Consider the following 15,186-nt stretch of genomic DNA (forward strand, 5'->3'; position numbering starts at 1 on the left):
TTAAAGAGCCGGATGTTTACGTGTCAGGGGTGAGGCTGCAGGTAGTGCCACAATATAAATATCTGGGAATACTGATTGATTCTAAACTTACATTTAAAGCTCACGTAAAAAAGGTTTGCAAGCAGGTTAAGTTTAATCTCTATAATTTTAAGCTTACTAGAGATAACATGTCATTAGAAGCAGCTAAGATGTTTATGTACTCTATGGTTATCTCTCACATGACTTTCTGTTTAACCACTTGGTCTCAGGCGAGTTCAGTGACTTTAAAACCATTAGAGTCCTTATACAAACGTACACTTAAGGTCCTTGATAAGAAATCGGTATATTCTCATCATTGTCCAATACTGAAAAAATATAATTTATTGAGTTGGGAAAATATGATTAAGTATGCAAATGTATGCTTGATGTATAAAATCATTTATGGTTTATCTTCTCCCCCTCTTGGTCAGCTAGTTCGTATTAGAACAACTGATTTTCGCTCTACAAGAGGCGCATTAAGACAAGACTGTATCATACCGCTTAGACAAAGTAAATTTAGTCAATCTGCCTTTTCTGTTAAAGCTGCACAAGAATGGAATACTATTCCAACAATTATAAGAGATCTAGACACATATGCTTTATTTAGGGCTCAATTGAAGAATTGGTTAATCAGTACTCAGATCTGTCAACACTAGAATCTTATATCTGCTGGCCATCCTATTATTGTTTGTATTTTGTTGCATTGTTTTTAATTGATCTTAAATTGTTTAAATATATATTTTTTATTGTATTGTGTTATTATTAAAATTTCTGTTATGTATTCATATAACAGAATCATACTTAATCCTATTTTGTTTAGGTTGACTTGTAACATCTTGTCCAGGGACTACGGATGAAAAATAGCCCTTGGCTAATTCTGGTGCATTTACAGGAATGTTTTTATTAATGTACAATGTCCCTGTCAAACTAAATAAAGCAACAAAAAAAAAAAAAAATTGGAATAATGAATTGATATTTCACTGATGTCTAAACATTTGAACCGCTGACTCGATCCTCAGCACTGAGTCCTGCTGAAGCAGCTCTAAATATGTGCTGTGCTATTAAATGAAAGATAAAATAATATGATAGAGCAATAGAATGAACAGTGAAAGTAACAGAAGCTCATACAATGCATTTTAGCAGGCTTAATTAAACATGAAAATAACTGAAGGAAATATATATTTGATGAACAATTTAATTGAACAACTAATATGATTTATATTCTTTTGGTTTATCTATTAATACATTTAAAAATGACAAATGCAGAAACAATTCAGGGATCGGTTACGGTATCGGCATTGAAAAAAATTTCCAATAATGAAAGTATCGGTATTGGACTCAATCTGCAAAAAGTGGTATCGGTCCATCCCTAATTACATTTATTTATTTTTGTTGTTGTTGATGAAAAAATACCATTGTTTCACGCAAAATTAATGTTTCAGCCCGTCTGAGATATAGAGCTATTTCACATGGCTATGAGCATGATATTAAGTATATGATAAGTATATAATACAACTTTCATTCTTCAGGTCAATCATATATTAATGGGAAAAAAATCTGTTTCAATATCCTTTCAATGATTAAGGGGATTTCCCATGCCTGACAGCACTGTTCAATGGATTGATCTCTATGAAGTGACATATCAGATACCATATATATGTAATTTGAGTAAAAAAAATTATAAAATAAATAAAAATAATAAAGATATTGTTTGATAAGTGCTGATTGAAGTCCTTGAAATCCAAAAACGTAGTGCTTGAAAAGTCCTTGAAAGTCCTGGAATTTCATTTTACAGAATCTGTACGAACCCCGAGGAAAGCAAGAAGTTATAGCATTGTTTGAAATTCAGCAGATCAACAGCCTTGAGCAAACCATCAGTTTAGTTCTAACACGCCCTCCTTTAAAAGGGGTAAGGATACTTAATGTATCAAATGATGAGACTAAGTTTGATACTTGCATGTCTCGCCCATTTGAATTAAACTGTCTTGATGCAATTTGTTGAGGCTCCAGTTGATCTTTGCTGATGTGGTCTTGATGAGAGAGAACCAGTGTGGGTCAGAGGATCTTTGGTAAATGGAAAGACAAGGCCACAGCCTGGCACAAGCTTGGGGGTCCTTAGAAAACTTCTAGTTCAGCATCATCTTCACATCAGGATTACTCCGATAGGGACTAAGAGACGTGATCTTGTGATCAGTGATTTTCAAAGTGTGAAGATGTCACACCCTCTGGAGGTGTGTGAGCCAATAAGAAGTTTTCCCTTTGGAGGGAGATTTTACGACCCTTTTGTTCTAGCAGGGCATTTGAATATGTAATGTCATTGGGTGTTTAAGAAAAGAACCTTATAAGACCTTTAAGAAAGATTCTTATAATACTAATGCGTCACAGAGTTAGCAAAATGTAATGCAAAGTAACAAATGGGGGACGAAGATTGGAGTTTATAGAGACACGTGCTACACACATGATTTTGGTTAACCATAGTATGCAATACTGAGACATTAATCTAAAAGAGTTTAAAAGAGACGATGAATACATGGGCCAAACCCCATAAAAGGAAAATCATGAGATGGGAAAATTGGATACATGTTTATACATTTCTCAAGTGGTTAGATATAGAATATATAGGATTAAAAGGGGTTATTTCTCCTTCTCGGCAAGAACAAACAACTCTCTGCAAATTCCTTCTGGGTGATAAAAGCCTTCTCAGTCTTAATGTGCCATGTAACAGGACACTGGGTTCTGCCAGTGTGTTAGCTTCATTTGGGATGTTAGTTTTGGGGGAAGTTTCATAGACCTTTGTTGGGAGAGTGAGTTTGCTGGACTATTCATTAAATATAATGAATCATGTGTGTGTGTGTGGTTGGTCCAGATGCTACAACTGTTAAGATGTATATGAATTATTATATTTTAGAATCACCAGGAGGAAGAGTCAGAGACCTTCATCTCCAGATCCCAGCTATGCGTCTCTGAAGAGTGACATGTCAATGCCTCTTCCTCCTTTATTCAGTGATGATCCAGTGACCTCTGACCCCAGGTGAGACACCATCTAGTACTGGAGAAAATAGACCAACTTGTACAGCATCACAGATAATCTGATCAAATAATATTGTGTTAATTACACTGTAAAGATGTATAAAAATAATTTTATCTTAGAATCACAAGGAGGAAGAGTCAGAGACCTTCATCTCCAGATCCCAGCTGTGTGTCTCTGAAGAGTGACATGTCAGTGCCTCTTCCCCCCTTATTCAGTGATGAACCAGTGACCTCTGACCCCAGGTGAGACACCATCCAGTACTGGAGACAAAAGACGGACACATGCAACATCACAGATCATCTGAATTAATAATACTGTGTTAATTACACTGTAAAGATGTATACAAATTATTATATCTTAGAGTCACCAGGAGGAAGAGTCAGAGACCTTCATCCCCTGAACTCAGCTGTCTGTCTCTGAAGAGTGACATGTCAATGCCTCTTCCTCCTTTATTCAGTGATGAACCAGTGACCTCTGACCCCAGGTGAGACACAACGAGATCAGACTAAAAATATAAATTCCACCTTAAATACATTTACATGAAGTCTGCTGTGTTTCACAGTCACCAAATGACTTTCACTGTAAAACAAAGAAATCAAAAAACACACAAGTTGCACAGCCACAAGCATGTTTAAATGATTTAAAGTATAGTTTGTTTATGCTTCTTATCAAAATCAAAAGCATGTCAAAAAGGATGATAGAATCAGCAGTGGCTTAGTTGTGCACTAGATACACTGTCAGTGTAAAATCGATTTTTAGAAAAACAGACTGACTTGTAATGAATTTAATAGCAGGTGGAACTAAAGGAAGAATTATTTCTGTGTGTTTATCAGTATCTCCAGGAGGAAAAGTCAGGGATCATCATCTGCAGATCCCAGCTGTGTGTCTCTGAAGAGCAACATGTCAATGCCTCTTCCTCCCTTATTCAGTGATGAACCAGTGACCTCTGACCCCAGGTGAGACACCATCCAGTACTGGAGATAAAAGACAGACACATGCAACATCACAGATCATCTGAATGAATAAAACTGTGTTAATTAAACTGTAAAGATGTAAATGAATTATTACATTTTAGAGTCACCAGGAAGAAGAGGAAGAGATGTTCATCTCCAGAACCAAGCTGTGTGTCTCTGAAGAGTGACATGTCAATGCCTCTTCCTCCTTTATTCAGTGATGAACCAGTGACCTCTGACCCCAGGTGACGTGGGTGAATTGGGTGAACTGTTTTATGGGAGTAAAAGTAAAATTCACACAGAGAAGAGATTTGTATTAGGGCTGCAAGTAATGAATATTTTGAAAATGGATTGCTATTTTTTTTTTTAATTAATCAGATGAAAAAAATTATATGAATTATTAAAGAGGAATTTTTTTTAGTAAAATAAAATTTTAATCCACTATTTAAAAAAATGTTGTTCCCTATCAGTCAGTCACATTCGACGTTACGTCAGAACGACTGATGGATTGGGATCTCGCCTGAGAGCCTTCGAGTGTAAACAAAACAAGCCAATGTACATTAGTGAGCGAGATTTGCTGTTGCCTCAACTCCGCCGCTGGACGCAGTCCGACCACCTGCTCGTGACCAAAGGTGCCCTCCTGTGGATTCCACCTCTGCTCCAGCACAGCCTCAGCAGCAGCCTCCACCTAAGCCGCAGCACGGAGCCGGTCACAGGAAGGTGGCACAGGCTGTCCCAGCTCCTGTCAGACCCGCCAATCCATCTCCTATCGCCAGCAGGCAGCATCAGACTTGGATATGCAATTCAGATCGCGTGCGGAAATCGCAGTCCTACTGGCGAAGGATGAGATAAAGCTGGTACCTCTAGCTGATATGAAGACAGGATTTTACAGCCCGTACTTCGTTGTACCCAAAAAAAGGTGGTGGGTAACGGCCAATCTTGGACCTGCGTGTCTTAATTCTGGCCCTTCACAAGCTCCCGTTCAAGATATTAATGCAGAAACTAGGGATGTCCCGATCAGGTTTTTTTGCCCTCGAGTCCGAGTCCGAGTCATTTGATTTTGAATATCTACCAATACCGAGTCCCGATCCGATACATCTATAATACATAAAAAAAGAATAAAGAAGAGCGAAAAATTTAAAGTAATTAAAAATAAAAAAATAAAAGTGCCACAGTGTTTGCAAAGCCAGTAATGTGCTTTTAGGAACTGCACTCCTAACTCTACGCCAGTTTCACACTGCACGCGTTAGCAGAGCGTGCAGCGCGTATTTTTTTCGGCGCCCATGTTAACAGATTAGAGCATTCACACCGCACGCAGAGGCGGCGCGACAGCGCATAGCAGGAGCAGAGCAGGAACAGCAGTGCCGCGATCGTTTCGGCGCCGACTCCTGCGCTGCTTACGCTCTGCCAATGCGTGCAGTGTGAAACCGGCGTAACTCTGTGCCACCGCATAACTATAGATGTGTTAAAAAATAATGAGAATATATATACATATATATCTGAGTCCTGATCGGGAGGTAACGTCCGATTCCGATCGAGTCTGAAACCACGTGATCGGGCCCGATTTCCGATCACGTGATCGGATCGGGACATCCCTAGCAGAAACGCATCTTCGAATGCATTTGTCCTCACGAGTGGTTTGCAGCGATCGACCTGAAGGATACGTACCTTCATGTCTCGATTCTCCCTCAAAAGACCGTTTCTATGCTTTGTATTCGAGGGACAGGCATATCAATACAAGGTTGTCCTCTCTGGGCTGTCCCTGTCGACTTAAGTCAAGTCAAGTCACCTTTATTTATATAGCGCTTTTTACAATACAGATTGTATCAAAGTAGCTTCACATTGATAACATGAAAATAAAACAACAAAGTTTGTTTCTAGAAGAAAATTACATCATCGTCCACCCTAAATAAGGCAGATCAATAATATTGTTGAATATTAAATGTCCCCAACTAAGCAAGCCAAAAGCCAAGGCAACAGTGTCAAGGAACCAAAACTCCATCAGGTGACAGAATGGAGAAAAAAGCCTTGGGAGAACCCAGGCTCAGTCGGGGGCCAGTTCTCCTCTGGCCAACGAACGAACAGTGTATGATTATGATCCAGGCAGCGTTACAGGTCAGTAGTCAGATTGGTCATGTCGATGAGGCCTTCACAGGGCTGATGAGGCTGGCACTTCAGGGATGCGTCATGGTTGGGTCCAGATGCAGATCCACCATCTAATCTGGATACGGCCGGGGTCCACCTCACTTCAGTAAACGGAGAGACTGGTTGACACTTCAGTACTGCGCTGTCGTCGGGTCCAGGCGCAGATTCTTACATCTTCACACAGGTTGCGGCGGCAGCCCTTGCCCCTCTGAGGGAGGACGGTGTTCGCATTCTCAACTACCTTGACAACTGGCTCATTCTGGCCCACTCGCTAGAGCAGTTGTAAGAAGAGGCACCTCGGACATATTGCAGCCGCATTCACGCCGCTCTGGTTGCTTTATATGAGACTTATGAGTGCTTCAGCACTCAACACATCATTTGCCTCAATTTGCTAGCAGTACGGCTTGCTCTGCGCCACTTTAGATTGCTGCTACAGGGCAAGCATGTGCTAGTCAAGACTGACAACTCTGCAGCCGTTGCGTACTTCAACCATCAGGGTGGCCTAAATTCCTGTTGCATGTGGCAACTCGCCCGCAATCATCTCGTCTTGAATCAGAACCTGGTGTTCTTTCACCAAAAAGTCCCTTAGAAGTGCCCAATCAGTACTGTGCTTTCCTTCATGCAAGATGGGTTGGAGTGAAGGCTGTCTCCCTCCATCCTGAATGTGTATGTTGACGCTTTCACCATACATCATGGTAAGTCGGATGTTAAGTTGGTGGGAAAGCATGACCTGATCATCAGGTTCCTGAGCGGTGTGAGGAGCCTTAATCCTCACCGCCCTAACATTGTAGAGAGCTCCCTTCGAGCCGCTGCAGTCAGTAGAGCTTAAGATCCTGTCTCTCAAGACTGCAAGACGGCATTTTCAGTTGACAAATCGTGCCTGGCATTCGGGCCAGCTAACTCTCACAAGACCCTGAGACCCCGGCCAGGATGTGTGCCCAAAATTCCTACCACCTCCTTCAGGAATCAGGTGTTGGAACCTGCAAGCGTTGCCCCTGGAGGAGGCAGACCTAGCCTTTGCTCTGCTCTGTCCCCTTCGCGGTTTACGCTTGTACGTGGACCGCACACAGTGGATGTCAGTCTTGGCATATTAGTGTTGAGGGCTTACTCCACTCGGCACCTCGCTGACAGACATTTGTAGAGCTGCGGGCTGGATGACACCCAAATTGTAGGCGAGGTGTAGCGCCTGTGTCCTCTCGTCTACTTGCTACAACTAGCTAATATGTAGGGGGACCTGTTCGGTGTCTTGCTTGTCTTGCCACTCCACTCTTAGGACGGGTTATGAGCGCTTATCTGCTTCACAGGTGAGTTTCCAACCTAGCGAACCCTGCAGGGAGTTCCTCCAGCACCCTCGGCAGTCAGACATGGCGAAAGCGTCAGACACTAGGTTTAGCACTCGTTTGAATGCCAAGAAGGTCAGCTCATTTGCTAGCCTAGGTGCTCATGTGTTGTGATTACCCTCGGGTGATACCACATGTGTATTCTTCCAAGGTGTGTCTTCCCTGTCGGCGAGCCCGTGTCGTTGCCTTGGCAGAGCCCGCCCTGTGTCTCTGCTCGGTATTGACTTCACCCTAGCTAGGCTGGATCTGCCACAGAGACCTTCCATTTGTAGCACTGCACTAATGGTCAGTCTAAATGTGTAACTCCACCTCCCTACGGGCAGAATGTGGTCTCTGTAGGGTCCTTTTCCATTTGGAATAGGTAAGCTTTCCCAGTGTTATCCATGGGTAAGATGGAACAGAAGTGATCAAGTCTCTGCGTTAAAACACTGTCCTTTCTCCACCCCAGCAGGTGTAGGGGGATAAGGCGGCTTACGCGGGGCACCTAAGGAGCAGCAATTGCAGCGTTTTGGTAGAGATCCCGATTCGTCAGTCGTTCGGATGTAACATTGAACATGACTGACTGATGTCTGGATTATTAATGTAACCCCCTTTCCCTGAAGGAGGGAACGGAGACGTTACGTCTCGTAGCTACAATTGCTATACCACTACTGAACAGCCAGGACAGCGTCTCGACTCCACAGCGCAAAACTTAAGTGAGAGAGTACAGCATGCTTCCTTATATCTTTTTCACGGGGCGCAGTTTGGGATGCAAATCTCATTCGCCAATGTCCGTTGGCTTGTTTTGTTTACTCTCAGAGGTGATTGGGTTTTCAGGCAAGATCCCAATTTGTCAGTCGTTCTGACGTAATGTCTCAGTTCCCTCCTTCAGGGAATGGAGGTTACATTATATGTTCCAAATCCTGGCCAATGTTGTCATTCAAACAATGTACAGTCCAATATACAGCCCATGAAAACTTATACAGTGAATGAATCTATATAGACTATGCCATACATTATATGCAGATTTAAAAAAAAAAAAAAAACACACAAACATTACATTCCAAACCAAAAAAGAAGTGAGTGCTTACCCACCAAAGCAGAAGTTGAAATTACTAAATTAAAAATTATAATAAAAAAAAAAAAGCTTGAGGTAGACTGTAACACACTCATCTGAACATAGTAATTATATTGTATTAATAGGCTATTCCAACAATATCCCTGCTTTCATAAAAATATGATTACTTGTGTTACATGTAGAACTTTAAACCTACAGTTAATACGCCAATGTTGGAAATCCTTTCTAACATTCACAAATAAGTACAGTATATAACTGTAAAATGTAAGTTATACACTGAGGAAAACACGTCTCAAAGGCATTAAATATCACACGTATCTGTCACAACAGCACAAAGCACAACAGTGCTAGCCGCGGTAAACACCTATGCTTTTGTTTGAAGATAAATATAAATCTAAAGCATTCTCATGTTTCACACAGATGGATCATGTACCTTTCCCTCAGGAGCTCACTCTGTGTCTTCTGTTATTTTCCATATGCTTTCTGTGCAGTGTGCAGATGCGACTAATTGATAATCAAGTTCATCATCAATTATTTTCATTATCTATTATTATCCATTTTATCAATTAGATGTTCCAGCTAGTGTTGTTTTTGGCGGCCTGTTTTAATTTTAGTTTTAGTCTAGTCTTTGTGTCAAGCTGTCATTTTAGTTTTTATTAGTTTTAGTCATGTTCATACTCTTTTTAGTCTAGTCAAGTTTCAGTCGACTAAAAGTCTGAGCATTTTAGTCTTATTTTAGTCAGAATTATCCATGACTATTTTCGTCTAGTTTTAGTCGACGAAAACTGATGACATTTAGTCTAGTTTTAGTCAATGAAAATTGTATTTTGGTCTCTTTTTAGTAATGCAATTCTATTTAACCAAGTCAATATAGTGTACCACTATGGAAAAATAGCGAACAGACAACACTCGTCTCATTCGTGGAGGTTGAAAAACAAGTTCTTAGTGACATCCAAGATTTATTGTATAAAAATTTAAATGCAAAAGAAAACGCATGAGAGTTGGCTGTTTTTGCCAATTTTAAGTTTTAATTTAAAATGTTTGCGATTTTAATATAACTACATGGCTAAATATTTTACCACTTGCTTATAAATCTGCTTATACAGAGTATGTGTTTGTGGTACAGCCGTGGATCAGTTACGCACTGCAAACGCAGCATATGTGAAAGCACTATAGCGTGTGCTGCTCCTGCACTGCATACACACTACACACGGTGTATGTGTGAAACGGGCGTCAGCCTTAACTTTGTTTGTTGTCGTTTACGCTAACTCACCGCAGCTGCATCTTCTAAATAATGCCGCGAGTGGGGCTTGATGAAGTGACGTCACCTGCGTCTGCGCAGTGCGACCTGATGCAGCCCCTGAAGTGAGCCACGGGAAACCGAAATACTGCAAAATAATAGTAATGCGACTAAACGAGACGAAATAACGTCATAAAATTTCGTCTCGTCTCGGTTTTGTCAACAAATATGAAGAGACATTTTAGCATAGTTTTTATTTTGTAAACCACATTTAGTCTCGTTTTTATTCGTCAACAATATTGCATTATACATTTAATTATAGTTATTGTCACATGACCAGCATTTACGTTGCGTCTCGTCTCGTTTTCATCACGTGATAAAGGTTCGTTGACGACGATATTTATTCATAATTTTCGTTGACGAAAGCAACACTAGTTCCAGTCTCACTGAACCCTCTGGGGTCTGAGGTGTTTTCTGGCCCTGGAGGTGTTCAAGACACAGACTTGAAAAGTCACACACCTTTGTGCCATTCCTGAAACGTACATACCTGTCATTTTCAAGGTGTTTCATTTTTCACTTTACCATATTCATGTACAGCAGGGGTCGGCAACAGCCGGCCCGCGGGCCAAAACTGGCCCGCCAGCAATATTTTCTGGCACGCCGGATTATTTTGGAAGTCCGTTTCTTTTTTTCTTTTTTTCTTTTTTAATCAGCCTATTTTTATTTTACAATAACGGTTTACAAATAGGCCTCGTGTACTTTTTCGTTCATTCATTATTCTATTTCGGAATGAAAGATGAAATTTAAAAAAGGGTGCAGCTTGGTTTTTTGTTTAAAGGTGCCGTAGAATGGATTATTTTATTATTTTATAATGTTTCCTGGGGTGCCCTTATAATGTTAGTCTGTTTTTTAGATCAAAATTTGTTATAATTTAGAAATAAAAGGCATATTTCCTAGCCTAATTTCATCCATTGATTTGAACATTCTGTTTGAAGGGGCGTGTCTGCTGAGAGACTTCAGTGTTGTTGCCCACTGCTGTGATTGGCTGACATGCTTGCATATGAAATATCTGGCGTTACATGTAGAACTATCTGGAAAACTTTTACTATTACAGCTTTTATACGTTTTTACTATTGCAGCTATCGGGATTAACGAATCATGAGAAGTTTTTTAAGTATTTAGATTTATTCCAGCATTGAGCAGATGACAGCCTGTTGATCGCGTGAATGAAGATCTTATCACTGCAACGCGATTTACTGATGCATAAACAGTGTTGAACGACTTTGAGAGAAAGATTATCTGTCGAACAATTACACATCAGAAATTCACATAACCCACTGGTTCTCCAGAGGCTCGGATGAAGGAACTAAAAAAATACTTTTGTGTTCATTTGTACATCCAAACACTGAGCAACTGCCATGCTTCGTTCGCTCTTTTGCAAGCCACGATGTCTCTCGAGGAAAAAACAATATCGCGCTGGATCTAGATAACACAGTGTAAATTATCGTTAATAAAATCACTACTTACCGCTTGCGGGAATATAACGTTAGTTGAAATTGCCCCCTTCGTCCGTTTGAGACGCCGAGAGATGCTTGGCTGCTTGATATTGTTCCAGGTTAGAAAAACAGTCCGTGGTGAAATGGGCAGAGCAACTAACAACTTTGAATTAAATTGTAGAGGTATCCGATTATAGATAGATCTGCCATTTTCCCTATGATCCTCGCTTGTTTCTTCACCTGCAGAACTTCTGATGATTCGGCTGTGCAGTTCCGCCTGGCACTGAGCATGGGCTGGCATATGCAAATTTTTAGAGGCGTACATATTAATGATCCCAACTGTTGCGTCACAGTTGGTGTTATGTGGAGATTCGCCTGTTTTTCAGGGGTGTTTTTCAAAAACGAGATTTAAATAAGAAAGAGAAAACTATGGTGTTTGAGACTCACTGTATGTCATGTCCATGTACTGAACTCTTTTTATTTAACTATGCCAAGATAAATTCAATTTTACATTCTAGGGCACCTTTAAAAGAAAAATAGCAGAAATGGCTGTATTTTGTTTTCCAAATGTATTACTGTCATCAAATAATAGTATTAGAAAATTGGACGACATTTCCGATCTTTTTTTAATTTGTAATATGTATTTGTACGTTTATTGTATTTCATTTGACTGATCCTATCTTTACCCGGAAGTAAATTACACTGTTGTGCCTACTATACTGTTGTAGCCATTAAATAAGTGCATTTAGTTTCATATTTGTTAAAATATTATAATTTTAAGGTTTTTTTTTTTTCATTTATGTTGATTTATGAAAAGTGAACAGCACGAGTAAGATAGGATGCGCAGTAAATCGAGAGACATGGAGCGGGTCAGACATGATTTTGACCACTTCATTAAGTTTTGGTTTTGTAGAAAGCATTTCTTTAAAGTGAATTTCGTTTTGTATAAATTGTATATTAATTTTAATCAATTTTTCATCAACCAATTGCCTGGATTTAATAAATAAGAATATAACAGACAATAGAATCATGGAGGCGCCCACGCTGTCACTTGCATTGCACGTTAACTGGAGCGCATCTCATCCTAACTTAACGAAACTCAGTGTATGCCTCACACAGACATGAGAAATACATCAAATACACAAAGCTTGAAATGTCTTTAAACACAATCATTCAAAACGAAAAGAAAAAGGCTACTCTCTGATTATGTAATCCATTATGTGCATTTCTCTCTATAGGTGCGTTCACTACGAATATGGCGATCGTCATTGCCGTAGCCAAGGAAACATCTAGTGTAGATATCTATGACTATAATGATATCAATTTTCTAATACTATTATTTGATGACAACAATATATTTGGAAAACAAAATACAGCCATTTCTGCTTTTTTTCTTTTAAACAAAAAACCAAGCTGCACCCTTTTTTTAAATTCCATCTTTCATTACGAAATAGAATAATGAATGAACGAAAAAGTACATGGACCAGGTATCATTCGTTCAATCGTTTTTTCAAATTAAAACCACAAAAAATAAAAAATGAAATACGACTTGTTTTTCCATTATTTATTTCCTGAACTAAAATGAAAAAACGAATAACGACTCGTTTTCCGATTTTCTGATTGTGCGCTCAGATCAAAAATAGAAAAAATGAATAACAGGTTTAGACAAATTTTAATTTTGAATTTTAATTTAACACCTTAGCAGACATATACCAATGAAATCATTTTAAACAGATCAAGTACTGTTGTGGTAACAGATTGCAGCCATTTTAATAAGGGTGTGAATAGCAACTATGCTCTCCTCCTGTAAGTCTCATTCGCTTACAGTCCGACTTTTATTCGGGTATAACTAGGGATGGCCCGATATCGATACTGGCATCGGGGATCGGGCCGATACTGTCCTCATATACTCATACTCGTACTCATAAAAATTTGCCGATACCACGCACCGATACCACGTACATTTTGCGAGCACATCCCTTAAACAGACATCAGTGGAAATTTTGTTCAGTCGAATGTCAATGGCAAAGAAAATAAAACGAGGCATGTAGATTATTATTAACGTTAACTGACGAGAGAGAGAGAGAGAGTGCGAGAGAGAGCGAGCACACTTCTGTTGAATGCTCTTGATTGCTGATCGTTCACTCAGCACATGTTATTTGGATGAAAACTAAATCGTATATTTAAGTAAAGTAAAACATGAACTGTTACCTGATTTAAGTATAACGAGTGGTTCCCTACATTAATACAGGACGTGTGCAGGTCAAGAAGTTCCATGAACGCAAACATCCAAAGTGCGCGCCCCGCAAACCAGCGTCTCAGCGCGCGAATACTGAATTAAATTGTCTTTCACGTCTTGCGCTTGTACGGACGAATTCACACAAAATTATGTAATAACGCCTGTCTTGGCGACTATCCTATAGTAAACAAAGTCTGTTAAATCTCAAATAAACGTCGCCATGTTCAAATCATAGAGGTTCAAATGCGGTCCGTGCGTTCGGTCTTAAAGGGGCAGCAGTTTGATAAACCTGCTTCTGTGTTAATCAAACAAAGGACAAAGAAATACTCACTGCTCTTGACTAAATAGGCTACCCTTTTCAACTTTACAAAAATATCTATCTATATATAATTTATACAGTAATGAATATGCTTTTTTTTCACATTTGATTACTTTATTCAAATTTCTTTACCTGTTAGATGTACCTGAAAAACTCTAAAAACAGTTTATTTAATTTGTAGCCTTTCTTTGTTCTGTTGTATTTTTTTTGTCCTTTTTGTAATTCGATTGTTTGTTATAATTTTGTTACTGACTGGTTACTTGTTTTAAATTCACATTAATTAGGCTGGTAGTTTTTGTTGTAGTATCAAAATTGGATTAAATAATTGGGATCGGTTACTGTATCGGTATCGGCAAGTATCAAAAATGAAAGTATCGGACTCGTTCTGCAAAAAGTGGTATCGGGACATCCCTAGGCATAACACACTGATAAATAATATGTATTACCTGATAAAAAATATTTGCACTAAATGCTGCACAAAACTCTTCCACTACTTGAGAAAAGCCGTAGCCGCGCGGCGATTTCACCGCCGTGTACTGTGTGAAACGCCCATAAGGAATCATGCGTCGCAGGATTCAATTTTAAAGTATAAAGACGGTAGCGGTCGGAACTCTGGTGTACCTATACTTTGGACGGAGCGGGCGGTCTGACTGACAATAGCCCACTCCCGACATCTTTTGACAGCGTATCCGCACTTCATTCTGACCTGTACACCTAGCTCTGAGGAGCTGTTTGGTACTGAAACCATTGTCAGTCAACAACATTCTTTTTTTGCAAGGATGTTTGAAATAGTTTGGCAGAAAATAGCCTACTTCATTTGTCAGTAGGGCAATATGGTTTTGTTTATGTTGCTTAGAAATTTGAGTGATAGACTTTGTCCTATTTAATTTATGTTAAAAAACAACTGTGATCATGCCAATATCAAGATAAACTATAGGGCTGCACGATTTTGGGAATACATTTTAGATTTTTCTGGTTAAAATTGCTTTTTAAAAATCACAACACACACACACACACACACACACACACACACATATATATATATATATGTGTGTGTGTGTGTGTGTGTGTGTGTGTGTGTTGTGATTTTATATATATATATATAAAATGAACACCAGGTTTGTTGTGCCTTGTAGGCATAGACTGCAGTGCTGCATAAAATAATAATAAGAATAACCTATAGCAGGCTAGCCTGGCTAACGTCAGACCAAGTCTCATTGAGACTTGGTCTGGGAACTACGTGTGCATTTTCTCGTATTTGAGGCGTGGTTTACGAATGCCCAGAGCCGTTTATTGGGCGCTATGAATGTCTATCAAATGCGCCTGTATGTAGCTCATAGCCAATCGC

At 39.5% G+C, this 15,186-nt stretch overlaps 1 protein-coding gene across 1 annotated transcript in view; it reads left to right on the top strand.

The window, feature by feature from the left end:
- LOC308692927 (uncharacterized protein) overlaps positions 1-15,186 on the top strand; it is a 107,551-nt gene that overhangs the window by 46,331 nt on the left and 46,034 nt on the right. The window contains exons 3-7 of the mRNA XM_081369527.1: positions 2,927-3,049; positions 3,169-3,291; positions 3,411-3,533; positions 3,883-4,005; positions 4,125-4,247. Of these exons, the coding sequence (XP_081225653.1) occupies positions 2,927-3,049; positions 3,169-3,291; positions 3,411-3,533; positions 3,883-4,005; positions 4,125-4,247 (615 nt within the window). The remainder of the gene's footprint in view (positions 1-2,926; positions 3,050-3,168; positions 3,292-3,410; positions 3,534-3,882; positions 4,006-4,124; positions 4,248-15,186) is intronic.

This window comes from Scardinius erythrophthalmus (genome assembly GCF_964197995.2).
Source record: "Scardinius erythrophthalmus genome assembly, chromosome: 6".
Lineage (NCBI taxonomy): Eukaryota > Metazoa > Chordata > Actinopteri > Cypriniformes > Leuciscidae > Scardinius > Scardinius erythrophthalmus.